At 48.5% G+C, this 27,887-nt stretch overlaps 1 protein-coding gene across 1 annotated transcript in view; it reads left to right on the forward strand.

Annotated features, from left to right (window-relative positions):
- Positions 1 to 9,749: 9,749 nt before the first annotated feature.
- odad2 (outer dynein arm docking complex subunit 2) overlaps positions 9,750 to 27,887 on the forward strand; it is a gene marked incomplete at its 5' end in the record, with an annotated part of 71,667 nt that continues 53,529 nt past the window's right edge. The window contains 9 exons of the mRNA XM_080854944.1: positions 9,750 to 9,973; positions 10,454 to 10,611; positions 11,350 to 11,548; positions 11,940 to 12,046; positions 13,205 to 13,341; positions 14,935 to 15,051; positions 20,225 to 20,445; positions 21,342 to 21,491; positions 23,972 to 24,110. Coding sequence (XP_080711070.1) covers positions 9,750 to 9,973; positions 10,454 to 10,611; positions 11,350 to 11,548; positions 11,940 to 12,046; positions 13,205 to 13,341; positions 14,935 to 15,051; positions 20,225 to 20,445; positions 21,342 to 21,491; positions 23,972 to 24,110 — 1,452 coding nt within the window. The remainder of the gene's footprint in view (positions 9,974 to 10,453; positions 10,612 to 11,349; positions 11,549 to 11,939; positions 12,047 to 13,204; positions 13,342 to 14,934; positions 15,052 to 20,224; positions 20,446 to 21,341; positions 21,492 to 23,971; positions 24,111 to 27,887) is intronic.

Below are 27,887 nucleotides of genomic sequence, written 5' to 3' on the forward strand. Positions count from 1 at the left end.
AGCGCTACGCTCTGAGCTTTGGAGGCATGTGTGTGTTTGTGTATGTCTGAACTGTGTGCGACAGCTCTCATCGCAGTAAAGGCCCATCTTTGATAATAATAACCTCAGACACAAACACACACACACACACACACACACACACACACACACACACACACACACACACACACACACACACACACACACACACACACACACACACACACACACACACACACACACACACACAGACCTTTCACATGTGCTAACTGTTGTCACTAGAGACCCAGGGTCAGCTGAGCCCTCACCAGGAACTCAAGAGAGGTTTTTCACCGATTGAAATTCTTTCATCGGCTCACTCAAACACACACATATGCATGCACATTCACACACTAGGCTGTGGGCTAGTCTTTACTTCTGGTGTTTTTAACAGATATTATTTTAATCGTTTCTTTGTTAATATGTACGTATATATGGACAATGAGCAGTAAAATGTGCCTTTAGTGTTGTAATTGTTTTCGCACAGAGGTTCAGCCCCCACAGGTTTCTGGGGAAATGGCATTCAGTTGAAATTCACAATCTTTTGCAGAGGTGAGACATGATTACATTTTTTGTAACACCACACACACACACACACACACACACACATACACACACATACACACACACACACACACACACACACACACACAGACACACACACACACACACACACACACACACACACACACACACACACACACACACACACACACACAGACACACACACACACACACACACACACACACACACACACACACACACACACACACACACACACACACACACACACACACACACACACACACACACACACATACACACACACATACACACACACACACACACACACAGACACACACACACACACACACACACACACTCATAGAATTTCCATATTTTTAAGTCACACTGAGTCAGTCTGAATCATACAGTCACACTAATTGTGGCAACATGCACACATACACAGACTGAGTCAAGGCTGTGCCTCACAGTCTGACTCAATTAAAACACACACACACACATACACACACACACACACACACACACACACACACACACACACACACACACACACACAGACACACACAGACACACACAGACACACACACACACACACACACACACACACACACACACACACAAACACACACAGGTCCCAGTGTTCATTTAATGTGACTGTGTATCCTCACAGCCTTGACGCGCTGCTGGTCCGGAGGAAATGCTGACACGCTCCGTCAATGGTACTCACTGACCAACAAACTTTCCCACGCAACACACACACACACACACACACACACACACACACACACACACACAAGCACCCGCATACGCTTCTTTTCTGACAAAACACACATGCTGCAGATATCCCCATCTCGCTGCACGCTATGTTCTTCTGGGGCCTCTCTGAGACAGCGTTCACGTCAGCGGCGCCGGGGCCGAGTGGAGAGGAGAGGAGAGGGGAGCCCGGAGCCAAGGGCCCCCAGGAGTGAGCTGAGCTGTGCGGGTAGGAGCAGTGGAAGGTCCCCCCTGGCATCAGTCTCCCTCCAGGGACATCCTGGCTGGAACCCCTGCCTCTGACAGTGCTGTGGACCTCAGTGCTGTGTTTTGACACTGTGTCACGGGAACAGTGAAGAGGCGTACAGACACTAGACATGAACTCACACTCTGTCACTACGCACGCTAATTCTCTCTCTCTCTCTCTCTCCCCCTCCCTCTCTTTCTTACACACACTGACACACACACACACACACACACACACACACACACACACACACACACACACCTCCCAGAGCAATTTAAATGATTCTTTCCGATGTCATCTTCACTGATTGGCATTGTTTGAACTGGGGACATGTCTTGGAGACGAAGTAGGAGAATATGAAAGGGGAGGGATGAGAGGAGAGCAGAGCAGAGCTGTCTGAACAGGAGTAGAGATGGATCTCTGTGATTCTGAAAAAGGTTATGTTCCTTCAGGGGACAGTAATTTGAAGAACAAATTCACGCAACACACACTCACACACACACACACACACACTCACACACACATACTAGATGGGTCACTCAAATGCTGACATATTTGGTTATTATTGGCCTGGATAAGTCTTATTTGCTTTTACAGTGACTAACATTTGCTCTACAGGTCTACGAGAGAATACCTAAGAGAGACGTGTGTGTGTGTGTGTGTGTGTGTGTGTGTGTGTGTGTGTGTGTGTGTGTGTGTGTGTGTGTGTGTGAGGAGCCGAAGAAGAGAAGCTGCAGCGTTCACCTTTGTGAGAACAAAGTGAGGGAGGGAAAGAAAAAGAAAAGAAAAAGAAGTGAGAAGCGGCGAGGGATGTGGTCCCGTCAGTAGCCTGTCAGCAGGTGCTGACTTTGGGAAGACAGAAAAGAGAGGAGCGAGGGGGAGCGGAAGTTTACACAGGCGGCTTACGGGACCGGCTGCACGCGGGGCGGCCCGGTGCATAAACAGAACGGTCGCCATGGGAGCGACGGGGGGGGGGGGGGACGGAGGCTCAGGCTGAAAGTGGCTTGGGGAACTCCTGCCACTGCCGCCGCTGCTGCCTGGGAAAGCAGACGCTCCCCACTGCAACTGCCCCCCCAGCTCCAGAACCCCAGCCCAGGGGCCGTGCACGCTAGCTGGAGCTGGTGGAGTGTTAGCTGGGCTCGAACCAAGAGCCAAATCCCCCTGTCCCTCAGCATCACGCACACACAGGCAAGGCTCAGACAGCATAATTAGGCCTCAAGGGCGGTGTGATTAGGCTAACACTGTTTGTGCTGGAAGGTGTCAGCACCCTCCCGTAAGAACTGAGTGGCAGTCAGGCAGACCTCTGTCGTTAGCGCGCTAAAGCTAATAGCTTCCAGGTATTACGTCACACGTGTGTGACCGGCACCAAGCTCTCCTGGACTGGCTGTCAGGACTGGCTCCTGGCTGCTCCCGGTGTTAAACTTCGCTGACCTTGGAGGTTAAATAGCACGTCAGCTTTACAGGAGAATCTGCATTCCTACATTCGGGGGAAGAAAAAAAAGCAATTACTCTTCTTCTTCCCTACCTCACCTCCATACTCCCCTACCCCTGTATTCTCCATGTCTGAAATTAGCGTAACATAGTGTGACAACGGATAAAGAACATAAACACTTTTTAATTTTGCCCGAGTGTCTCCACTTGCTCTTGTCTGCATTACCGGAGCCAACAATGAAGCTACAGTAAGAGAAGTGCAAATCCTCACCCAAGTCCACGATGGTAAAAGTGAAGGGCCCCACCTCATTCTGTCCTACCCAATACCCATTCCAACCTCCAGTCTCCACGCACCACATGCCATCAGTTCACCCCCTACATCTGCCTCCACCACACCACCCCTCCCTACCAGACAGGAGAGGGAACACAGGCCCTGTGATGTCTTCCTGGAGAGATTATAAAACACGAGGCGGATCACATTAAAAACCCTCTGAGATGCCAGTGCAAGAGAGAGCGAGCCAGAGGCAGACGGCTCCTCTGACCGCAGTTCGAAAATAATAATTACACAAAGGGGAGGAGAGCACACGAGAGAGAGAGAGAGAGAGAGGAAGAAGGAAGGATGGAGAGATGGAGGAGAAGAGAGCGAGAAGGGAATAAAGTGAGGACCTGTGTTTTTATTTAAGCATGTTGAATCACTTTGAAATAATAGAAGCAGCTGGTATCTCCAGAGAACAGGGTGGGTTGGAGGGACTGGCGAGGTGGGGTAAAATGTGCAGCAGGGGCAGCATTCATAGCAGGCACAGGAAACAGCAGCCAAGGGGGTCATTTTGAGGGCAGAGATTGAGGAGGGGGGGGGGGGGGGGCTTTCCGTGCCCAAAGATGACCCCGGAGGAACCACATTATTGATGAGCTACCCACCCAGCAGTGAGTCTTGGCACCAATCAGATCTCTTTATGCCAGTGAACATGTAATGAGGGCTGCCTTTATGCCGCTGTGGCAACCAACCCCTCCATTTCACGCTTTGGTGTCAACCATTTCAATGTCGTTGGCTAATATTTCGGAAAATGATATGATATGACATGTTGCTTTTTTCCTGTGTAAAAGGACAGCATGTGAAATACAAATGTCTTAAAAAAAAGAGATGACATAGTTCAGGCCATCAGTCACTGGAATGGTTGGAAATATTCGCTTTTATGACGATATCATTTTCTCAGTTACATGTTTTTTGAGGTCGAACGAAATCAGCAATTTCACCAGTCTGCAGACCTTCAAGTGCATGTTCCAGTCAAGTAACTTCAAGGAATTGAGAGGTTTCGAATCAAGAGTGATGATACCCGATGAAAATGCCAGAGAGATGAAGTGAAAAAGTAAAAAATATAAATAAACATTTATGTCAAAACGTTCTTTCAATTTATTCAGTAGCGCACAGTCGGCCTCTGTTCATAAATCTCTTCCTACTCTGTTTGACAGCTCCTGTTTGCTCCAAAGAAAGCATTGGCACCAAGCAGTTTGAAATACATACACATCACATGAAAGCCACAATTGTAGGTTTAAGTCCATCTGAGGCCTGGGCAATGATATTCATTGTCACAGTAAAAATATTTTCAACTGTATCTGATGTTGTTTTTCTTTTTGCAGGGAGGCAAGCCTGCTGCAGCGCCCGTCGACTTTATTGCGTCTCGTTTGCTCGTGTCTAATGAGGCACTCTGGGGTGATTTGTGGTACACTCCGGCTCACGCAGTGTCCTGCACCAGCATTGGTTGCGCTAACACCAGCTCACACATGCACCAACTTGTCTGCCATTTTCTACATTTGCTCAGACCAACTATAGAATAAAAGATCACTTTACATTGTAACAAAGAAATAACGTCAGGTTAGCCACAGAAGGGCCTAGTCATGTTCGAAACTTAAGCTGGATCCTTTTTTTTTCACAAAACAAGTGTTTGTCTCTGCTCCATTAACTTCTAACAGGTCCCCAAGTCCATGTTGTAACTCACACGGTAATAACAGCTGCCACCTTAAGTCAACAACAGCACCATAAACATGTTACAAGCACCTGCCCATGGTATCAGCTTTGATTGTAATGACAGGCAGGAGTCTTGTGTCATTCTGTCATTTATAGACCATCACAGTTGACATTGATTTTCTTAGAAATGAAACTTTATGAGTCCTAAGAATGGCCATTGTCAAATAAAGCCCAAGCAGTCTCTATAAGTATACACCTGCTTGGTCGCCCACAGATGCCTTAATGGAGAAACAGGGAACGTCATTCCCGTCAAAAAGAGACAGCTTTAGCAAATGTCAGCTGAGAAATCCTTTTTGCTAAACGGCCCATAAATACAAAAACGCTCCACGGCCCAATTTCGTCCGGATTATGAAGTGTCGTTTTCTTTGGCACCCATCTTCTCCGGTCTCTCACCTGTCAAAGCCATAGCCGAAGCAGAGACCAGTGCTTTCCTGGTGCATGACTGACTCACCTGTGCTCTGCGCTACTGCCTTCTGCACAAACAGACCATGAAACGGCCTGTTATTCACGGTGAGTAAATCACGCTGTGAGTTTACGTTCAGCAGATACTCACTGCAAGTAGTGTGTGACCACTGCACGCCTCCCCCTCCGACTAAAATCAGATAAGCCCATTAGTGGTGACGTGTGTCGGACCCTGCCTGCAAGTAGCACATGTGCTCGTTTAATGGCTCCCTCAGAAAAGAAAAAAGTTATAGGACGGGTCATCGAGTCTCCGCTCGATCGTAAGTCAGTCTAAGCTGCTCTCTCTCTCTCTGCCCCTGCTGGTTCACTAGTTGAGGAAGAAAAAAAAAGGCCATAGCTTGTTATGGAGAAAACCCAGTATTTTTAAAAGCTGCAGAATTGCTCTCCTCTTGTTAGTGCAAACCTTGACTCCAGCCTGTTTTTGGAAGAGGGCTGGCTATAACGTGAAGGACATATTTCACAGGTGTTCATTACTGTGACCACATCCCCTCCCTCGTGTTGCTTGACCATCGCCTGCATGAACTGTGCTCAACTTTACTGAACTATGTCTGACTTTCACCAAAGCCTCCCCCCCCATACCACATCAGGCCTCTTGGCCATGACTTAATATGACAGCCTTCCATCTAATCCCATAATAGGGACTGCTGTACTGGTCTTGTAAAAGCTAACGAGAACTAAAGACTGAAAGAAGGAGAACTGAAAGTAGTAGGCGAGAGCACAGAAGAACTTGACGTGTGAGTGGAGAGCGCAGAGGGTTGGAGAAAAACGCCTGGCCTGGCCATGCCGATTCCAGATTCACCTCACCGCAAGTCTTTTTCCCCCCCTGGTTCCTCTGGTTAATGGACTGTTTGGAGAGCCGAGTACACTGTGGATTGATGCAGTCACGCTGACCATGGCTCACGCTGCATACGGCTCTGCCCAGCCTCTGGCCCGCTCCATCTCAGTCTCCTGAAAAGCATTTCCCCACCAGCAACTCAATCATCAGTGGCACTGGAGCGGAGAAACAGCAGCCACACGGGCCCGTTCCAGTGTTTACTGTGGGGAGAGGGGGGGGAGGAAGAGAGGAGAGGAGAAGAGGAGGAGAAGAGGAGAGGAGGAGAAGAGAGACAAATAGAATGGAGAAGGGAGCATGGAGAAGGGAGCATTTAATACAAATAAAAGAATGAAACACAGAGAAGAGAGGAGAGGAGAGAAAAGGAGATAAGGGCTTCAGTGAGTGCATCAGGAGAGTCGGCAGGTGCCTTTGAATGCAGGCCATGTGTGTTTATGTTTGGAGGAAACGGCAGTCCGGGGTCGCTCCGTTTGACCTCTCCACCTAAGCCCAGGCTAATTACAGTGGCTAATGAGACTGCTGGGTATTTAGCCTCCCATTCATCCTGCTGCCCCCCTGCCTACACACACACACACACACACACACACACACACACACACACACACACACACACACACACACACACACACACACACACACACACACACACACACACACACACACACACACACACACACACACACACACACACACACACACCACACACCACCACCACCACCACCACTACCTCAACTGTTTCTCCTTTCTTGGCAGCAGCCCCATGTTTCATTCATGTACCTTCAGTCTGAAACTGGCATTACCCATCTGTGTCTCGACAGTGCCTCTCTGTAATTTAATCCAGACGACAGCAGTCATCTCTCTCTCTCTCTCTCTCTCTCTCTCTCTCTCTCTCTCTCTCTCTCTCTCTCTCTCTGTCTCTCCCTCCCTCCCTCTCTCTGCCACTGTATCTATCCATCTCTTTCTCTATTTTGGCTGGTCCCAGATGAGTGATTTACCGCACGCTCGACCGTCTTCACTTTACCTTTTGGGCTCTGAGTCAAGCTGTTGCCCCTGCCAGCAGTGGAGACACAGAAGGAGGGAAAGAGCAACAGAACGTCTGTGAGTGATTGGCTAGCAGGCCCGAGCGAGGAGTGACAAGGCTGGAGCGATGGAGGAATCGGTTGTTTTTATTGGGCATGGAGTTTGGGCTCTCCTGCTCTCTCTCTCTAACTCTTCTTCTTTCTTTCGCTCTCTCTCTCTCTCTCTCTCTCTCTCTCTCTCTCTCTCTCTCTCTCTCTCTTTCTCGTCTCTGTTGTCTTTCCAGTAAGTCACCGAGCTGCCAGGCAGCTGCCACACAATAAGATCAACAGCACTGATTTGCACCTCCTTCAGCCCTGATGAAAAAAAAAGTGGATTTATTCAAATCAAATGAAAACATGTCTGCTCTACAGCTATAAATCACGGCCTGTGCACCCTGATGAGCTCACGCACCACATCAGAAATCCATACAGACAGACAGACACACGCACGCACACACATCAGTACAGACAGACAGACAGACAGACAGACAGACAGACAGACAGACAGACAGACAGACAGACAGACAGACAGACAGACGCACGCACGCACGCACGCACGCACGCACGCACGCACGCACACACACACACACACACACTCTACATTTTTCATTACCTAATACATACATTACAGTAAAAAAAAACATTGTTTTATATGGAATTAAACTCATGTATGAGCATCACCAGAGGCCTATGCGTGTTGACCTATAGTGTGTCTGTATGGCTGAGGCATTACCACTTACTCAGCTGAGCTCCATTGCAGACTCCACTACAAGCAGCGAATCAAAGGCCTACCAGAGTATCTGCTTATTTTCCTAGAGCTTCTTTTCGAAAAAGAAAAATAGGCAGTCTGGTCCGCCTGATTACCACGGGCTCCTTTTCTTGTTTACTCGTGACGTGTTTGAAAGTGCGGGAATACCTATATTTCACCCGCACGGAAAAGGCTTGATTAAATGAGCGCTGCACTTCCTCGTCGTTCCCTGTGCAATAAGCTGCATCATTAACTCTGTAAATTGTGCCTAGGTTCAGGTGGTCTCGCTGGTGTAAATTGACTCCCCTCAATCAGTGCTTATGTCATGCGAGTGCAGGTAAGGTGGCAGCGGTTCAACATCAACAAACAGCTTCAAGCACCTTAGGGGTAATTAAACTCCTGGAAGTTTAATACCACTCATTCAAACATACATTTACCAGCACAAATACTGTTCTCATCAAACAGGCTTTTGGCCTGGTTGCATGAAATACTGCTCACTCTAGCTGTTTACTAGACTTTTAAAACATAACAAAACACCACAGTGAAAACATTGAAAACGCCTTTTCTATATATCCTCTCTCAAAGCTAATGTGGTGTTTTGGCGTGTGAGTTATCTGAATTGATTGCATCAACAACTTTTGAAACAGATTTCTCTCTATTAGTGCAGATGGATGTGTAACGAATGTAGGCTCGTATTTGAACTGGCTCGAAAATAGGAGACTACAGTTTATTTCAGCCTAAAAGCCATGGTGTGTGTGAGAGAGTGCTATCAGGGATTGACCGTGAATAATGTAGAGCTGAATGAACTTATTTTGAGGGACCAAATAGGCAGTTCTGAGTCGTTTCTGTCCTCCCAATGTTTGTCTGCAGTGCACTGCCAAACCATACAACTGGGCCAGAGGAAGTTTACGCAAAGAAATGTGTGGCTGAGTGGATACACGACAAGCCACATACTCAAAAGTGAACGCACATATTCAACATAATGTCATACAGTTTAATTATACGGGTAAATGGGTTTTTATATCCTAAGTATGATGTTTGCCATCATAAGTCATAATAAACCCAAAGTGCAATATGTTGGCGTGGATTCAGACAGAGAGAAAGCCGTTTTCTTTAACAAGTTTGTACTTTCTGTCCTTTCCTGCCTCATGTTGTTTAATAGTATCCTAGCAACCGGAGCTTTCTCGCCAAAGCGAGGCAATGTTACCATAGTAACGAAACAACTGCTATCTAGAAAGCTGAGCAAGCTTTGGGTAGCAAACGACACAGTCGCGAAAATAACGGTTTGGTAAGTACATTTTGAAAAGCTTACCAAATACAACTAGCTAACTGACATTGCCTTGTTCAGTTACAGTGTGATTAATTATCAACATGAAAAGTTGCTTTACACTCCTTAGTAAAGTTAGCAAAGTATAAGTTAGCTATCGCTAGTGGGATTAAAATGTGTTATGATATCGTTTACATCAAGGTACTGCTTGCTATTCCATCTAATTTACTGTGTGTTTAGCAATATATATATAGTTGTATTTATCGATACACTCATTATTATAGTTGCAAGGACGAATTACAGTGAATGCTAACGTTAATGTTTTTTCTTCTTCCTAGATAACTTTCTAGTAGCTGCATAACAACCTCGACCCCAGCGGTCATGGGGGTAGCACTGACAAGAGCAGCCCAATGGACCACCGCAAGCTCTGGAACGGGCAAGCTGGAGATCACACCGCAGAACGCGTCCCTCCTGAAAGAGATCCAGAGCTTCGTGGAACAGTTCAGCGCCAGACACCCTCAGGAGGCGAAGCATGTGTTTAAAGAGCCGCTACAGTGGAAAACGTCTTTGGAGGCTTCTGATTTCAAAACAGAGTATGACATCAGGTAATTACGGACCGGGCTCCGTCTGCGCTATGGATTATGTTACGAAGGATGTTGTCACGGCGCCCTAATGCGTTTCTCCCCTCGAAGGGCTCATATTTACGACCTTAAATGAATTTGTTTTGCAATTCGACTTCAGTAAGACACTAAACACACCGCGCCTGAATGTTCTGTTCTTTCTCCCTGGCAGTCAGCGCTCCAGTAGTCGTCCTGCCTCAGCCGCTCACTGAGGCCACACTGGAGCGCTCAGATTTCACCGATAACAAATTTGTGAACTGTTGGCCCGAGAGCCCCTCAAAATTTGTTGATTTTTTTAGTTCAGGGGAAAGAGGTGAACTAAATTCTTTTAGAAGCCCTCCAGACATTCGCACACTCTTAGCAGGATTTATGTGACTGGTCATAAAGAAAGAGTTTGAACAAACAGTACTCTGAATTCTGCGTGTGCTTCTCTGTGCCTTTTTTGCGTGCACTCATCATTTTTAGTGGTGTGTCAGTGGTGTCTCGTGAGAAGGATCCGAGCGGACGTCCTCTGCTGCACCTGTCCCCCCCACTGATCTCCGTACTCAGCTTCAGCCAGCTCTCCAAGCTCCTGCAGGTGGCCAACGAGCGGAAGCTCAAGGAGGTGCGTGCCTGTCTGGAAGGTAAGCTGATCACTCGCTGCTTCACTGCCATGAAACACAGCTGCCACAGCATCTCCAGTCACAAACAGTGGTACATAACACCAGACTAGCAGAAACACTGAAACACACGCCCCCTCCACATCAGCACCACTGACAAAAGTGAGCCACAACAGCATCTATGATGCTGCTCACCGTCAAACCAGTACATACCTTTACACAGTCACATACCTTTACACAGTACATACTTTTACACTTACATACCTTTACACAGTATACCTTTACACAGTACATACCTTTACACAGTACCTGAACAGGCCCACACCACGGAAAAAGCGCCTTTGTGCAGGATCGTAGCACCAACACTGGTTGGCACATTCACACCAGCACTAAAAACACTTCACCAGTGCAAACACTGCAAACACATAACCACACAACCGCAACTGCCACGCATAGCTGAACAGCCAAAAACATTTGTGCACAGAAGCACTCCAGCATAAACACTTACATAGAGAAACACACCATCAAAAACATGAACACATGCATCCAGGCCAGAAGACACACAATTTAGTTTGAGTGCAATGAAAATAATTTCTGACAATCCCATTTAAATAAAATTCAGTAACTTGTTTGAAGGTTAGAGATAAAGCTTGATAAGTTAAGTGGCATGAGAGAACACACTGGCCAGAAGGAAAGGCACCAGTTATCCTCTTGGTGGGTGTTTTGTGTGTGTGTGTGTGTGTGTGTGTGTGTTTTTTCCAGCTAATAGAGATCCAGTGGTGCAGATTCTGGGCCCCAGCTTCGCTACTGTGGAGGGGGAGGACTCTTCCGTGCTGCGCCTACTGGAGAAGGTCAAAGGTGGCGACCCCAGCGAGGAGACGGAGGTTAAGGTCAAGCTGCTCATCCTCCTCCAGCAGCTGGACACCCAGGTCCTCAGCAGCTCCCTCAAGCAGATCAGCCAGTGCGTACATGTGATGGGCTGCACTTTATAGAGTACACGCTCTTGGTACAGAGCCCTTAGCTCTCTCCGTCACCTTTTGGATCTTTTTTTTGTTCTCTCTCTCTCTCTCTGTTTGTCTGTCTCTCTCTCTCTCTCTCTCTCTCTGTTTGTCTGTCTCTCTCTCTCTCTCTCTCTCTCTCTCTCTGTTTGTCTGTCTCTCTCTGTTTGTCTGTCTCTCTCTCTCTCTCTCTCAGTCTGTCTCTGTCTATATATTATTCGCATGCACATACACACCGCTTTTCCAGCCTCTCATCTGGGGTACCTCTATGTGAAGCCCCTTATTTGAAGGTTTTGATGTGTGTGTGTGTGCATGTGTTCGCATGTGCGTGTGTGTGTGTGTGTGTGTACACAGAGAGGTCCGGCTGAGTCCTAGCGCGGTGAAGAATGAAGTGGAACTGCTCAAGAGCTTCTGTGGCTCAGGAGAGAAGAGGCTGCTCAAGTCTGTTAACTACACATCAGGTTTGAGTTATCACTCTCCTCCCTCTCCCTCTCCCCTTTTCTGTTCCCTTCATCGCCCTCTCCCCTCTCACCTCTCCCTGTTTTTATTATCTCTTTTCTCTCTCTTATGCCTCTTCTTTCCCCCTTTCTATTTTGATGTTTTCCTTTCACCTTTATCTCTGGCTTCTTTATCCATTCATATGTCTCCATTTTTCTTATTTCCTCACGTCCTGGCGTTGCAAAGTCAGTGTTAGTGGGCAACTCTGCCTTCCCCCAAAATATCAAAATCTCTTTTCAGCTCCTCCGCAACATGGAAGCAATTACACGCGTCAAACTTTCACTCTGAGATTCATCAAGTTCCTCTCTCTTTCTCTCTCTCTCTCTCTCTCTCTCTCTCTCTCTCTCTCTCTCTCACTCATTCCCTTTCACCACCACCTCTCAACGCACACACACACTCACACTCACACTCACACACTCTTGCATACATTCACTCACATACATATCCACACACACACACACATGTTAAAATGGACTGGGTCAGAATGGCAAAACACTCTAGCCTTGCTCAGTGACCTCAGTGATGGATGGTCATGTGTTGAGAAATGTGTCCCCTACCGCGGGGGGCAATTGGAACCTGCTACACAAACAGTCTTGGAGCTGTGTGGATGTAGAGGGGGGGCTGGGGGAGGCCTGACCAGGGTAAAATATGAGTGTTGGTAGCTGGGACTGGGTCTCTGTGCTCTGTGATCTGTACAGAGGGTCCATTCCTCATTCAGACGCAGCGGTGCAGACAGGAGCAATGAGCTCCGTGCGCCTCCTGAACTCTCTCCTTCTGCTCTGTGCCTTATTTCCTGCTGTCTGTGAATCACCGGGAAAAACCGCTGCTAGATTTATATGGCCAGTTGATGGACGGGCCCAGTTGTTGTTCACAGTCACATGTCCCTTTTCCTCTTTTCCTTTCTCATTTTTCCCCTCTCTTTTGATTCATTTTAGGTTTGAGATCTAACAGGTTATTGCTTATAAAATCATGCATTCCATCTAAGTTATAATTTTTTCAGGAGTTTCTTCCAGTGCAGTGGGGGCTTCTATTTCAGTGATTGAACTGCTTTTAATTGTTTGTGGTGCAGCAAACTCGGTGCTGTAGATCTAAACCCTTTTTTTTCCCATGATGCTGTGCAGATTACGAGTTCAGTAATGGCTGCCGCTCCCCACCCTGGAGGCAGGTGCATGGAGAGATCTGCTACCTCATGGTGGAGCCGTGTGACACGGACACTCTCTATATCACCTGCAGTACGGCTGGAATCTTCCTTAACGGGGTGAGCTCTCAAAGCAAACCCTCACGCAAACAAATACAGGACATAGTAGATACTTACATACACACAGACACACACCCCCAAACCCACACACACAGACATACATGCTCGCACAAAGTCATTCACACTTATTTACTCCCCCTATCAATCCCTCTGGCCTTTCTAACAGTAATCTCCACTGAAAATAGACATCTTCAAGAAGACACTGGTACCAGGGGTTGTGAGCAAATGGCGGTGGTCCTGCTTTGTCTCAGGCTTACTCTTACACCACTGATCCCAGATCTGTGTTTGTATTTGTACATCATGATTATGAGCCCAAGGTGCTTGAGTGCATATTTATATTACCTCATGACGTCTGGGGGTGGTAGGGTCAGGACGCCAGGTGTGTAGGTAGCCTGTAGTGCAGGGGAGTTTGCTGTCCCAAACATGCAAATCTCATCAAGCTCACACACCTTTAAAAGCCATCCATGGAACAGGCCTGAAGCGGTGTCTACACCGGATTAAACAGTAATGTGTAATCTTTGGTCAGACTCATAGCATGGCAGCCTGTCAAGGAAATTAGCCGAAGCTCTGGATCAGTTCTGAGTCCCACAGAAAGACACAGGGGGGTTTTTACCATGTGTGAAAGTCATGATTATCAGAGAGGGGTTCCAAACCATGAGGTAAGTGTGGCCGAAAAGTTTAGAAACGCATGTACAAGCGCAGGGTTCACTGCCAAAGCATCGCCTCTAACCACATTTAGGTTTACAGAGGTTTCACAGACCTTGTTTTGTGTGTGTGTATGTGTGTGTGTGTGTGTGTGTGTGTGTGTAGGTGAGTGTTTGTACGTGTGATGAAGAGTGTTAGTATTAAGTGTGTGTGTGTGTGATTAATTAGATGGAAATGTTAAACTGTTCAATGGATATTTTATTTTCACGTACAGGCCCAGGTCGTCTAGTCCATTTCCTCATTCACTCTTTCAGTCTTTTCTCACTCAATCTCTGTCCCTCTCTTTTTTGCCTTTATTTCTTATTGTTCCCTGTTTTTCCTAGCTTTCTGCTGTTTTCTTTGCCACTATCTCAATATGGTTCAGCTTAGGTCAGGACAGAACTGTTGCTCCAGACACATGATATTGATTTTGATTGGAGCTAAACCGTGTACGTAATGAAGTTCACTGTGTGTGTGTGTGTGTGTGTATGTGTGTGTGTGTTTGTAAGTGTGCGTGTCTGAGCATGTGTGTTTCTTCGTGTGTGTGTGTGTGTGTGTGTGTGTGTGTGTGTGTGTGTGTGTGTGTCTGTGTGTGTGTCTGTGCGTGCGTGCGTGTGTTTGTGTATGTGTGAACGTGCATTCATATCCCCTGCGCTATGGTCAAACATCAGTGCTGGGTTTGGAAGGAGGATTGTTGTGCCTCACATTTGGCTGGTCTGTCAGTGTTTTTCCAGTAGGAGCGTGCAGGTGCCAGTGAAGATAGCCAGCGAAGCCCAGCGGAGGCGCCCAGCCAGTGATACTGATACACTAATGGGAATAAAACTCGTGTTGCTCCGGCATATTCGGTTCTGGGCCTCTCTCTTTTTTTTTTTTTCTAACAACTTCTTTCCACGTTGTTTTCTTTCGCAGGGAATTAAGCAGGAGGGAGAGGAGAGCGCTTATGACAGGAGCGGCGACGTCTACAAAGACCTGGTCTCGCTGCTGAAGGGCCACTCGGCGTACTTCGCCAACCAAATCAACACGCAGGTGAGCGGGGGTGGTGGGGTTGCACAGGTGTGCATAAGAGCCGTGTGTGTGTGTGTGTGTGTGTGTGTGTGTGTGTGTGTGTGTGAGTGCGGGGGAGCATGCACGTGGCCTGCATCAGTTTTCACTCCCCCCTTCACTGTCATGCTTTATGGAGCCCATTGGATGCCGGGAGTTAAGTAGCATCTCCCATTTGGCCGTGGATGCACTCTAGCCTGCTGCCACTTCCAGAGTACAGAGTATTAGCAGGAGTTTTTACTCAGGGAGTGTGCTGGAACTGAACTATATTTTAGCTACTGGAGAAAACACACACACGCAAAGAGACACCAGCAGAGACACACACATACATACACACACACATACAAGCAGACACACAGACACAGACAAACAGCCCCAGCTACCAGCCAAGCCCGATCTTGAGGTGTCACTCTCCCCCTCCTCCTCCTCCTGTATTTGAAGATGGATGACGGAACACGGAGCAGAGCGAGCAAACGCAGAAACACAAACTCGCTCGGTGGGTTCCAGCGCGAGGCTCCACACGTCTGATTGATCACAGCGGAGGAGGGGCCCTCATGAAATCAGTGTCTGCTCCCGTCCCTCGCTGTTGAGCTAGCGTCTGCTTGTCACGAAAAAGAAAAGCCTCTTTTTTTTTTCCACCCTCCATTCTCTCTCCCTCCCTCCCTCCCTGCCTCCCTCCCTCCCTCCCTGCCTCTCTCCCTCGCTCTCTCTGTCTCTCGGTTGCTGTCCTGTTTTTTAAATCACCCCGCTCCTGAAAGAATGTGAAGCCCGTCCAGTTCCTCACACTAAAGTCAAGTGCGCGTTTGAAATGTCAAGTGATTCATGTGGTGGTGCTGTTTCCGAGCCTTAAGTGACTTGATAAATTAACAAATCTGCCCTGATAATGGCTGCAAGCTGTGGAAAAAAATCTGTTTATCATTTAAAAGAAAGAAGAAAAAAACTAACACCATTTTTCTCAATAGTGACTCACTAATATGTTTTGTCGGAAAGAGAATGTATTCCTTTTTACGGACTGACGACATTTACATTAGGGTTTACGGAGCCAGCTATTTACAAAAGCTCTTTGTACATGAGATTTCACATTAAAAGAATTATATCAGATATACCCTTGAGCGTGTAATAGAAAACACCTTGAGTCATAGACCTGAATTAGAAAATGAGTTTTAATAGTAGTGAGGTCCAGATCTAGTACACATCTGACAATTTTCACAGTTGGTCATTGAAGGCTGTAAATGCCTTTGTGTGGACTCAAACAATGGCCGCCGTCCAGTATGCGTTTCTCATTTATGTTAATCGGTCCGAACATCAGTACCAATGCTTTATGCTGTCGTCAGACTATTTTATAACGTACATAATTCTGTCCTTGAGCGACGGGAAAGGAAATCCTATTACAAAAGGCTGATTTCCCTTCATGTGCTATTTTGCGAAATTGTCTGTGATGTTATCTGTGCTAATCTAGCTAGCAGATGTAAACGGGATGGCGTACCAACATATCTCTGCTGGACTGCAGCAGGGTGATTAAAGCGGGAGCTCCAATTTGTGATAGGACTGGAAATTCCGTTCCGTCATCGCTTACAGATTGCAACTTCGGAATGCTGACAGGCCGCTGTTTTGAATGGTCCAAGTTTGTTCGCAGTATCCTGCGAAAATCTCTGAACAACAACCATGGCTTGTACAGGGCAGTGCCCAAGGCCAGCTCTTGTGTGCTTGAACTACGTACTTCTGTTCTCTGCCTAGGATTTGCTTTCGAAAGCAATCCACATCATAGATTTGCCATTTAGTACGAATTCTCTTTTTTTCTTGTTTTTTCTGTATTTCTGCTGTTGGCGTATGACCCAGAAGCAGTGAACTGTAAGGGTCTGTGTGGACCCAGTCTGGTCTGGCCCAGTCCAGTCTGGTAGTGGCAGTCAGGGGGGGGGGTCAGTGGTGTCCTGGGCACAGAGGGTGCTTGCTGGCGAGCTGGCGAGCTGGCCAGTGAAACTCCAAACTCTAACATTTTACTGTGCCAGTCTCCCTGAGCCAGGCCTATGTGACGGACGGCATGCTGTAAAAGTGGCCTCTGCCCAGACCTTCTCTGCTGAGATGAAGACATGAACGTCCTCGTGGGCAGTTTTACATACGAAAACACAAGGGCTTTTTTGTCCACAAGAACCGTTCAACTTGGAACCTCTGTTGCCTACAAAAGTCTAGAAGTTCCTCTAGCCTCATTAGAACCCTTAAGGCTTCGAAATAGCAGCTACGACTCTCTCTGAAGTCTGGGGTTTCGTAAGGACAAACAGCTTCTTCTGTTCCTATTCTTTTCCACCTGTTGAAGTTTCACTCCCAGAGACCTAAGCCTAGCCCTTTACCCGATGTACTGTATAGGCCTGATCCAGTCAAATGTGGGCCAGCGGTCGTTAAGCAGCTGACAGTCTTTACCGCTAGAGTGTCAGCGCTCTCGCTGTACGTGTGAGCTGGAGCCGACTCTTCCACAGGCGTGAGACTAATCTAATTTGTCCCGGAGTTCGGAGAAGGGGGAGCTCTGTTGTCAGAGCTGACACGCTCCTTGCTGACGAGTCTGGACCCCGCCGCTGGTCTGATTGCAGCGCCGGGAGTGAGACAGACAGAGAGAGAGAAAGAGAGAGGGAGAGAGAGAGAGAGAGAGAGAGAGAGAGAGAAGGAGCACGAAAGGAGAATGAGAGTGAGGCCTCGGCGTTGCTCCAGCTGCTCCCAGCTCCTCTGCTGCTGTGCCGCGCCGCACCGGGCCGGTCTGAGCCGAGCTGTTCCCCCTCGTCCAGCACCAGAGCCAAAGGCAACACGCGCCGTATCTCTCAACATAATCTGCGCCTCTCCCAGATCCCTCTTCACGCCTTTATTAGATCAGACACTCTCAAACAAACATGGCCGCTGCACGCCAGAGACAGTCAGAGGAGTAGCAAGGGGCTGGGGTCGAGAAGTCTGTCTGTGTGTCTGTGTGTGTGTGTGTATGGCACAGGTCTGTTAGGGTGTGTGTGTGTGGGCGTACATGCATGTGTGCGTGTGTGTGCACTCATGTGTGTGTTTGTGTGTGTATTTAAGGATTTGTTTTTGCATGTCATGTCGTGGGAGTATCTAAGTGTGTACATGCAGGTGTGTGTGTGTGTGTGTGTGCGTGCGTGCATGCCTGCTCATGTCTGTGTGCGTGTAGGCTAGTTGAAAGCCAGTGTCAGTGGGCAGCGTTGAGCAATCAGCCCCCGTGCTCTCCTCGCTGGCCAGGTCCTTGCCAGAGAGCAGCCGTGAGTAGCGTGTAGCTGATTACCAAAGCGGACACATTCTCACGCGTGATGACTCCAAGACACACTGATTAGGCTCTCCTCATGAAACAGCTCCCCACCCATCTCCCAGGGCTTCTTCTTAGGGGTCTTTCCATCGTGATTCAGACCTCTGAAGGCTCTCTGTGCCAGCAGCCTGACGCCTCCGCCTCTGGCTCTCCAGAGAAGTAGCAGCCGCCGCCATTGCTCTGTTCGCTCTGACAGTTGTGTGTGTAGCTGTTCAACTCCTCACACGCTCCAGCCGTGCTGATGGATGCGATTAAGCTTCAGATCTTTCAGATGTTTGTTTCGTATGAAAGACATAGAGAGAGAGAGGGGGAGAGGGTGAGGGAGAGAGAGAGAGAAAGAGAGAGGGAGAGGGAGAAAGAGAGTGGGAGAGAGAGAGAGGGAGGAAGAGGGAAAGAGAGAGAGAGGGAGAGGGAGAAAGAGAGAGAGAGATAGGGAGAGGGAGAAAGAGAGTGGGAGAGAGAGAGAGAGGGAGGAAGAGGGAAAGAGAGAGGGAGAGGTAGAAAAAGCTAAAGAACAACCTGAGTCTAAAGGGACAGAACAACCATTCACAGGAGCGTTGGTCAGGGTTCAAGGGCAGCCTAATCATGCCAGACAGTGTTTGGAAAGACAGCAGCGGTGTTGTTGAAGTACCCAGCGTGGCACCCCTGGCAGGGCTCTCATATTTGCCCTGCTCAGCCCATTCTTCCTCCCGCTCCCCAGAGAAGGAGGCCTGTGGAGAGGGCAGTATTATCCCACCGCACCCCTGCCATGGACCCTTGCCTGCGTCAGGCCTAACAAGCCACTGGGAAAGCAGCCCAACACCCCTTGACCTACAGAGCACCATTATTACTCCAGTCTTTTATCGCTCTATCTCTTTTCTACGCAGCCTGTCTCTTCCGTCGCTGTCTTTCTCCATTTCTCACCTTCCCTCGCTCGTTTCTGTCTGTGCATCCATTGAAAGTCTGCACGGCAGGTGTCTGTGATTAAAGTTGGCATCGACTGCGGAGTCTTCATATGCACCCCATTGGCACAGACAGTGGTGCTCCTTGAAAAAGGAGGAACAGAGGGCTAGACAGAAGACGAGAGGGAGAGGGTGCGAAACAGGGTTAAATAGAAAAGAGGGACCTTGACAGCTTCAGAAATCATCTCTGAATAACAGTGGCACAAAAGCGCCTCTGTCTCCCTGTTCCAAGTTACCCCAAAAAAAAAAGACTTTCAGTGCCAGGAATGTACAGAAACAATAAACTTTTCATATTGTTCAGGCCATTAATGAAGGCAACCAGTCCTTCTCTCCCTCGCGTTCTCTTTCGCACCCTCACGCTCCCCTCCCCTCCCCTCCCCTCCCATCCTTACTTCTCTTTCTCATACTTGGTCCCTCTCCCGGCACCCGCCTCTCCATAAAGGCAGAGTTGTTATTCTGCTTAAGGCAAACTTTCGAGAGGCCTGCTGATCTGTGAGCAGAGAGTGTTACGAACTCAAAACCCTGATCCGTTTGAAGGCGCCGCATCGCGGCACAAAGGGCTCCTCGGACTCATGTGACACGTCTCGGTAATAAACGAGCAGAGAAGCAACATGTCAGATGTAGAATGGAAAATATGCTGTCTCTCGCTCGCTCCAATCACCAGAGGCACCAAAGGCTCTGTTAGAGGAACAATCACACGGAGGAAGACCTCTTTTTTAACGACCCCATCCATATAATTTTACGAGCGCAATTTATTGTATATTTTACAGCTTGCATTTGAAAAGGTCCTATTTCTGATTTTCTTCCCCTTCTTCTTTTTTCTTCACCCCCTCCTCCTCCTTCTCCCCTTTCCTTTCCTGCCCCCCTCCCCCCTCCCCCCTCCCCCCTCCCCCCACCCTTTCCTTGTCTTCTTTGACAGGATTTTGTAGTTCAAGAAGAGCCTCCATCAACACAGAAGATCCCACATGTGGAACCGGTTGATGCGGAGGAAGCGGGCCAAGCTCAGCGCGCTTACGAGCACCAGGAGAAGAATGTGCACGACAGGGCCAGACAGCAGCTCGCGCCCAGCAAGCCAGGCGGCAAGAAGAATCTGGAGCCCTCGCCCAAGTGGAAGGGTCTGGGCCTGCCGTCCGCCCACCAGTACGTGGCCGTTGCAAACTCCATCCAGGGGAAGGGGTGGGGATTGAGGGGAGTGCATAAACAGCCCCCCTAAAGTTTCGACGTCACAATCCCCTATAGATTAATACACAAACGTGCACATATGCATATGGTCTGCACACATACATGCACACATACATTGTCTCTTTCGCTCACTGCCAGTCTGTCTGTCGCTCTCTCTCTCTCTTTCTCTCTCTCTCTGTCTCACATAAACACACACACACACACACACACACACACACACACATACATATTCAAACGTTCATATTTTTAGTCTTATTCATATAGACTCTCATAACTGTACACGTAGGGTTGAGGAACCACAGGTTTGGGGGTGAGCTGAGTGTTTTCCACACCCATGCTGGCTATCAGTCGGCAGTGTCGGCAGGGCCCTAACTAACCCCTCGAGGTGCAAGGTTTACACAAGAGGGTGGGGGCACGGGCGAGGGGGGTGAAGGGGTTTACGTGCTCGGCAGCTCGTTAAGCCCGCGGGCCGATGTGTCTGCTGGCGAAGCGATAATGGCCGCCGTGTTGGCGCGGCAGCGCTTCGGTCGGGTGACGGGCGCTCCACGAGCGTGATCGATCGCACATGTTTTTATCCCTCCACCTCCTCTCCTCTCCCCAGCAAAACCAATAGATAGATCTAACAATGGCGAGGCTTGCCACAGCTGCACGCTGTGATAAGTGTCTTCTCCGAAAGAAGGAGAGGGAGGGGTGGGGGGGTGGGGGGGGGCTACTGGCTCATCATCAAACAGCTTCAGACGTGTCAGAGCTGCCCACACAAAGACATGATGATAAGCAGGGGTAAATAACCACTAAAGAACTCACAGAGGGAAAACAGACTGAAACCGTTTTTTTTTCCTTCTTTCTTCTTGAAGGGAGGCGGAGGAGAAGAAAAAGGGGAAGAAAGCAGAGAAGTCGACCGAGAAGAGTGCCGAGAACCAAGCCAAACTTACCCGGCCCGATAGCAGGAAGAAGGCGGAGTTCTCCGGATCCTCGCTGCCTGTGCACCAGTCGAGTCACAAGACGTGAGTGGACACCCTCAGACACAACCCCAAAGTCACCCCAGAAGGCTAATGAGCTAATGACCTGTTTAAGTCCTGCATTCACACCTGTACTCCTAAAGTCTTTCTCTTAAACCTTCTCTCGACCCTGACCTGACCCTTGACACATTCTCTGAACTGTGACCTCTATTTGACCTAGACTCCAACCCTTTCATACCTTCAAACAACCTTTCCTCTGGTCTCAGTCTTTATGGGCCTGTCCAGCATTTCTCACTTCATTTGCACTCGTGTGCTCATGTGCTTACACTTAGGCCAAGTGAACTAGTGTGTCTATGCAAATGCACAGTGCACTTAATGTACACCTTAACGTCACTGGGGAGCAGTGGGCAGCTTATTACAGATCTGCAGTGCGGAAGTGTGTAATAAAGATTAGGCGACATACGTAGGAACACAGAAAGAGGACAGACTACCTCTACTACCGACACCTGTCCCTTAATCCCTAACCCTTATGCCTAACAGAAAGCCAGCCTTCCATTTCAGACACAGTGGCTAGTGAGCCTCTCTTCGTCTCTGAGCTCCACGTGCCTGTGAGCTCGCTGGAGTGGACTGCAGGCCGTGTGCTCTCTCTCTCTGTGTCTCAGCTGCGGCAGGCCGGCCCATGCAGCGGAGACTTGGCCCGGGCCGTGTGCTCCTGTGGCGCTGGTGTCTCTGGAAGAGTTGATAATGAGTTTTTATAGGATCCGCTGGCGCTAGTGCTAGCGCTGCTGCGGGCTGTGACGGACGCTCCATCCCCACCTCCTCATCCTCCCCCTCCACCTCCCCCCTCCACCTCCCTCCTCTTGCTGGTTGGCCGGGCCCAGAGTGATCTCCAGCTGTCCCCCATAAGCGCGCCTGCCAGTGTACACAGACTCCCTGTGATGTTACCGGGTGCTACTCAAGCCACCGGTCTTCCATTGCCTCTTCCCAGACGGTCGCACTCTGTTGGAAATGGCATTTACATTTATTTACTCAGCAGACGCTTTTTATCCCAGGCAACTTACGTGAAGATATAGATTTAGATCTGTGTTTGTGCTTCCATGGAGAGACAGACCCATGACGCTGACTGCACTAGCGCCACGCTCCACCAGTCGACGTACAGTAACACTACAAGTTTCTCTCACAGTTTATGACACAGAGGAGCTTTTATAGCAAGCAAACAAACAAGACCACACACATGCAGACACACACGCAGACACGCAGGTCGACATGCACATTTGGAGGACCGGTCCCCCGGACACACATGCAAGCTCACACATGCTTAACCTCTCAAACACATATACACGGAACACACACACACACACACGCACGCACGCACGCACGCACGCACGCACGCACGCACGCACGCACGCACGCAGGCACGCACGCACACACACACACATACACACAAACAGTCTTACTCACACACCCATGCCTACACACGCATTCTCATCCTGTTGCTCATCAACAGCCTCACACACTCCCTTTAAGGCGCCTCAGTGGCGTCATTAGCACCTCTCTTTAGTGTTTACCATGGCTCGCTCTCCGTGTCATCCTGGCCCTGCTCACCATGGAGCTGTCCCCTGGAAATGCTATCTGTGTGCGAGTGTGTGTGTGTGTGTGTGTGTGTGTGTGTGTGTGTGTGTGTGTGTGTGTGTGTGTGTGTGTGTGTGTGTGTGTGTGTGTGTGTGTGGGAGTGTGTCCCCACGGCCCCATCTGTGTGTGTGCTGGGTTTCACTGCTCCACAGTGCACAGTTTTCGTGACACAGTTATTGGAGTGGCCCAACCGGCTTTAACAGCCATCTGCGTTTGTGTTTGCGTGGAGAGGCTTATACGGCTGGGGCCCTCTTGGGGCTATGATGGCCCCTCCAGCCGTCCGCTGCTCTCCTCTTTCCCTCACTCTCCTCTCCTCTCTTCTTCTTTTCTGTGCTCTCCTCTCTTCTCCTTTTCTGTGCTCTCCTCTCTTCTCCTTTTCTGTGCTCTCCTCTCTTCTCCTTTTCTGTGCTCTCCTCTCTTCTCCTTTTCTGTGCTCTCCTCTCTCCTCTTTCCCCCACTCTCCTCGTCCCTCTTCTCCTTTTCTGTGCTCTTCTCATCCCTCTTCTCCTTTTCTGTGCTCTCCTCTCTCCGTAGCCCCTCTGCTCCTTTCTCCTTCTCTTACTTTCTTTCTCTGTTTCTCCTCCTCCTTCCCTTCTACTCTACTCTACTACTTCCTTTTCTCTTTGGTTCCCCTCTCCTCTTCAGTACTTACTGTGTCCCCTTGAGTACTTGACTGTATCACCTGCTCTATTTCATGGTGCATATCAGTGTGTTACACATGAGACATTCACCTGTTCTGTTGTTTTTATGGATTTGTGTGTGTGTGTGTGTGTGTCTGTATGCATGCATGTGTTTGTGTGTCTGTGTCTGTGAACATGTGTGTGTGTGTGTGTGTGTGTGTGTGTGTGTTTGTGTGCGTGTGTGTGTGTGTGTGTGTTTGTGTGTGTTTTCAGTAAGGTTGCGGTGGATGAATTCAGTGAGAGTTCGTCAGAGAGCGATGAAGATGAGGAGCAGCCGGAGAGAAGACCAGAGAGCAACACTGACCTGCCATCAGAGTATTGGCAGATCCAGAAACTGGTCAAATACCTCAAGGTACACACATTAACATGCGCACACACACACACACACACACACTCACACACACACACACTCACACGCGCAAATACACATACCGTCCTTGACTGAAATGTTCTAGAAGTATTGCCAGATCCAAAAGCCAGTCAGATTTAACTAGGATCCAAGAACATTTTACTGTAATTACACCTACAAGTACTGTGTGCACACATTGCAGTCTGAAGGAGAGGTCAGTCTGAGAGGTCAGAGAGACGCACAGTTAAACCAGAGAGCTGATGCAGAGGGACCACTACTCCTCAGACAGCTTCAGTCTTAGCAGAGCTTTACACATTCACAGGAACTACACACTTGGCCCTGCCGTCCACAGCCGTGGTGTGCTGCTGGCACGGTCTCCTGGCTCTCCTCTGAGTTGCCCTCTGACCTCTCTCTATTTCCTGTGTCAGAGAACAGGGCAGGTCGAGCTGCGCTCCCAACGAAACACGAACAGCCGACATTCCTCTGGGCTGGAAACTGTACCATTCATGTAGCTGCTTCTCTATAGTGCATATCAGAGACCCTCCTCAGTATGTGTTAATGACAGTGTTTTAGATCACTGCTCGCTCTCACTCTCTCTCTCTCTCTCTCTCTCTCTCTCTCTCTCTCTCTCTCTCTCTCTCTCATTCATATCAGAGATCCTCCTCAGTATGTGTAAATGACAGTGTTTTAGATCACTGCTCTCTCTCTCTCTCGCTCTCTTTATATATATATTTATATATATAATTCATATCAGAGACCCTCCTCAGTTTGTGTTAATGACAGTGTTTTAGATCACTGTTCTCACTCTCCCTCTCTCTCTCTCTCTCTCTCTCTCTCTCTCTGAGTGCTGTTGAGAAAAGCATGAAAATTAAGCAATTTAAGCCAATTTGGTTTCAGACCAATGAGGTGCAATTAAGGGAATGTATTTACCAATACTGCGTTGCAGTATTTGTTTTTCCATCGCTGATAATAGTGTGTGTGGAAGCACACACATGTGTACTTTCTGGGAGCAGCAGCTGTGTGTGCTGTTTGGCCAATCTGCGGAGCATAAAGAAGTGTTGCACTGAAAGGTCTGACAGGGCATATGGTGAATATTAATGTGTCAGACAGAGAGATGAAGAGAGAGTAAGAGAGAGAGAGAGAAAGAGGGGGAATGAGTGCGGAAGAGGGAAAGAGGAGAGAAGCCTGCAGTGACCCAGACAGCCTTGGCCTGCCTTAGTAGCCTGATTAAGCGACAGCTCACACACACACACAGACACACACACACACACACACACACACATGCTCGTTAGCGGTCAGTTTATTTTGACGTGTCCGTAGATACGGATGGGGCAATCACATGACGCAATGAGTGGCGCATGCTGCTGCGTAGCCCCGTCACTATGCGGACTCCACCGCCACACATTCCAGGCCATAGGTAACCGCTAGCAACAGCAGGGAATGAAAGTGAGTCCATTTCTGAAAGCTGGCCTTAATTTCAGTCTCCAAATGATTGAGACCCAACAGCGGTTTTAGTGCAGGGCTGCTTCCAAAAGGTGCATTTCATTCTCCCTCCCTCCCTCTCTCCCTCCCTCCTCCTTCCCCGTTCTTTCTCTTTCTTTGCCTTCTTGTTCGTCGGCTCCATCTTCCTCCTCATCCTGGTTTTCCCTTCCACTCTTTCTCCGTCTTCCTCTCCTCTTTTGTTCATCTATTCACTAGAAATGCTCTCCCGAACTAAGGTTTTTTTCTCTTTCTCGCTCAAGCATAAAGTCACCTCTTGCCTATATAGCGTGTGCATTAAATGTTATTATAAACCATATAAGGGTCGATGAGTGAATGGGTTGGTGTTTAGATTTAATTTGGCTCTTAATAGGATCATTCGTAGGGCAGCCCTAAATCTCCAGAAGGAAAACATTCATACGGAGTTCAGCCGCAGGTAGATATATTTAGGTTTGCCAAAACAGAGAGTATTGGATGTAAATGCCCCTCAAGAAAGCGTGCGCTGCTTTTCAAACGGACACATGCAGAGAGTCAACCATATGTGTTCTGTAAAGGGACTAATTTCAGATAAGGCTGTTTTTAAAGAGCGTACGATAATTACTGCTGTTAGGTGGTTTCCTGTGATGTATGTCTGTGTGTGTGAGTGTGTGTGTCTCTGTGTGTGTGAGTGTGTGTGTGTGTGTGTGTGTCTCTATGTGTGTGTGTGTGTCTGTGTGTGTGTGTGTTTGTGTGTGTTTGTGTGTTTGTGTGTGTGTGTGTGTGTGTGTGTGTGTGTGTGTTTGTATGCTTGGGCTCTCAGTATGTCTAAAGCGGAAGGTCACATTCTGATTGCCATGACTCATGAGTCTGTGCCGAACAGTGTACTTATGAGTGTGTGTGTGTGTCTGTCTGTCTGTCTGCTTACTGTGCATGTATTTGTGTTGAACAGAATGCATGTGTGCTTGTGTGTGAGAGAGAGAGAGAGTGTGTGTGTGTGTGTGTGTGTGTGTGTGTGTGTGTGTGTGTGTGTGTGTGTGTCTGTCTGCGTATTGTGCATGTATTTGTGTTGAACAGGATACATGTGTGCGTGTGTGAGGGAGAGAGTGTGTGTGTGTGTGTGTGTGTGTCTGTCTGTCTGCGTATTGTGCATGTATTTGTGTTAAACAGGATGCATGTGTGCGTGCGTGTGTGTGTGTGTGCGTGCGTGTGTGTGTGTGTGTGTGTGTGTGTGTCTGTCTGCGTATTGTGCATGTATTTGTGTTGAACAGGATGCCTGTGTGCGTGCGTGTGTGTGTGTGTGTGTGTGTGTATCGCGGGCCCTTCCCAGGCTGCTGTGTGCTCGGCTGCGCCCGCCGCACACTGCAGTTATTTATGGGCTTTATCCAGTAGCGCTCTCATAATCTCATTCCCATCCCAGGCCGGAGCCAGCCCGTGCCAAGCTAAATATCTGCTTTATTTTAGGAGAGGCAGCCACGCTTTCTCTTCCCCTGCCAGCGTATAGACAGACGTTTGTATTCCGGACAGGAAGAACATTACGATTTTCATTGAGCGAGCGCAATCGGACGATCTGTTTCGTGTGTCAGCTGTTGTTTTATGTACACATGGGCATGTCTTGTGTTTGGCCGATGATGTATGCATGTTCACACTTGGATATGCCTGTTTATGTGTGTGTGTGTGTGTGTGTGTGTGTGTGTGTGTGTGTGTGTGTGTGTGTGTGTGTGTGTCTGTCTGTCTGTCTGTCTGTCTGTCTGTCTGTCTGTCTGTTGGCGCATGCCGTGCTACGTCAGCTTGTGTAGGAAGCCATTTGGCCCTGTCCTCGGCCTACTTCCACAACAGCAAATATGTGCACACACAATTTAGCTGTTTTCTCAGTGAAAACCAATGTATGGTCATGTCGAGACAGGCCGCCATGTTTGAGGACACAGTCAAAGAGCATCCACACTGTGCTCCATTCACACGCAGCGAGCAGGCATTACACTTTCCATACACGCTCATGTAATTGCCATCAGTGAGGCTGTAGTACAAGGTAACCGCAGGGTATTTGTTTTACAAGCTCCAAACCCAAGTGCCTTATTACCCTGAATTAGACATGTATGGCAACTAAACACAGTTTCAGAGAGCGAGAGAGAGAGAGAAAGAGAGAGAGAGAGACAAAGGGAGAGAGAGAAAGAAACGGCTCACACTTCTTTAGCTGTGAACAATTACCCTGTTTTAGCCTGCTCTGGCTCCTATTAATCCTTTCTATGTGCCTTCACTGTTGGATGGCTAAGACTTTGTCATGATACTCTGGGCCAATATGATTAACCAATTTTATGACTGACC

The sequence above is a fragment of the Sprattus sprattus genome (genome assembly GCF_963457725.1).
Source record: "Sprattus sprattus genome assembly, chromosome: 17".
Classification (NCBI taxonomy): Eukaryota; Metazoa; Chordata; class Actinopteri; order Clupeiformes; family Clupeidae; genus Sprattus; species Sprattus sprattus.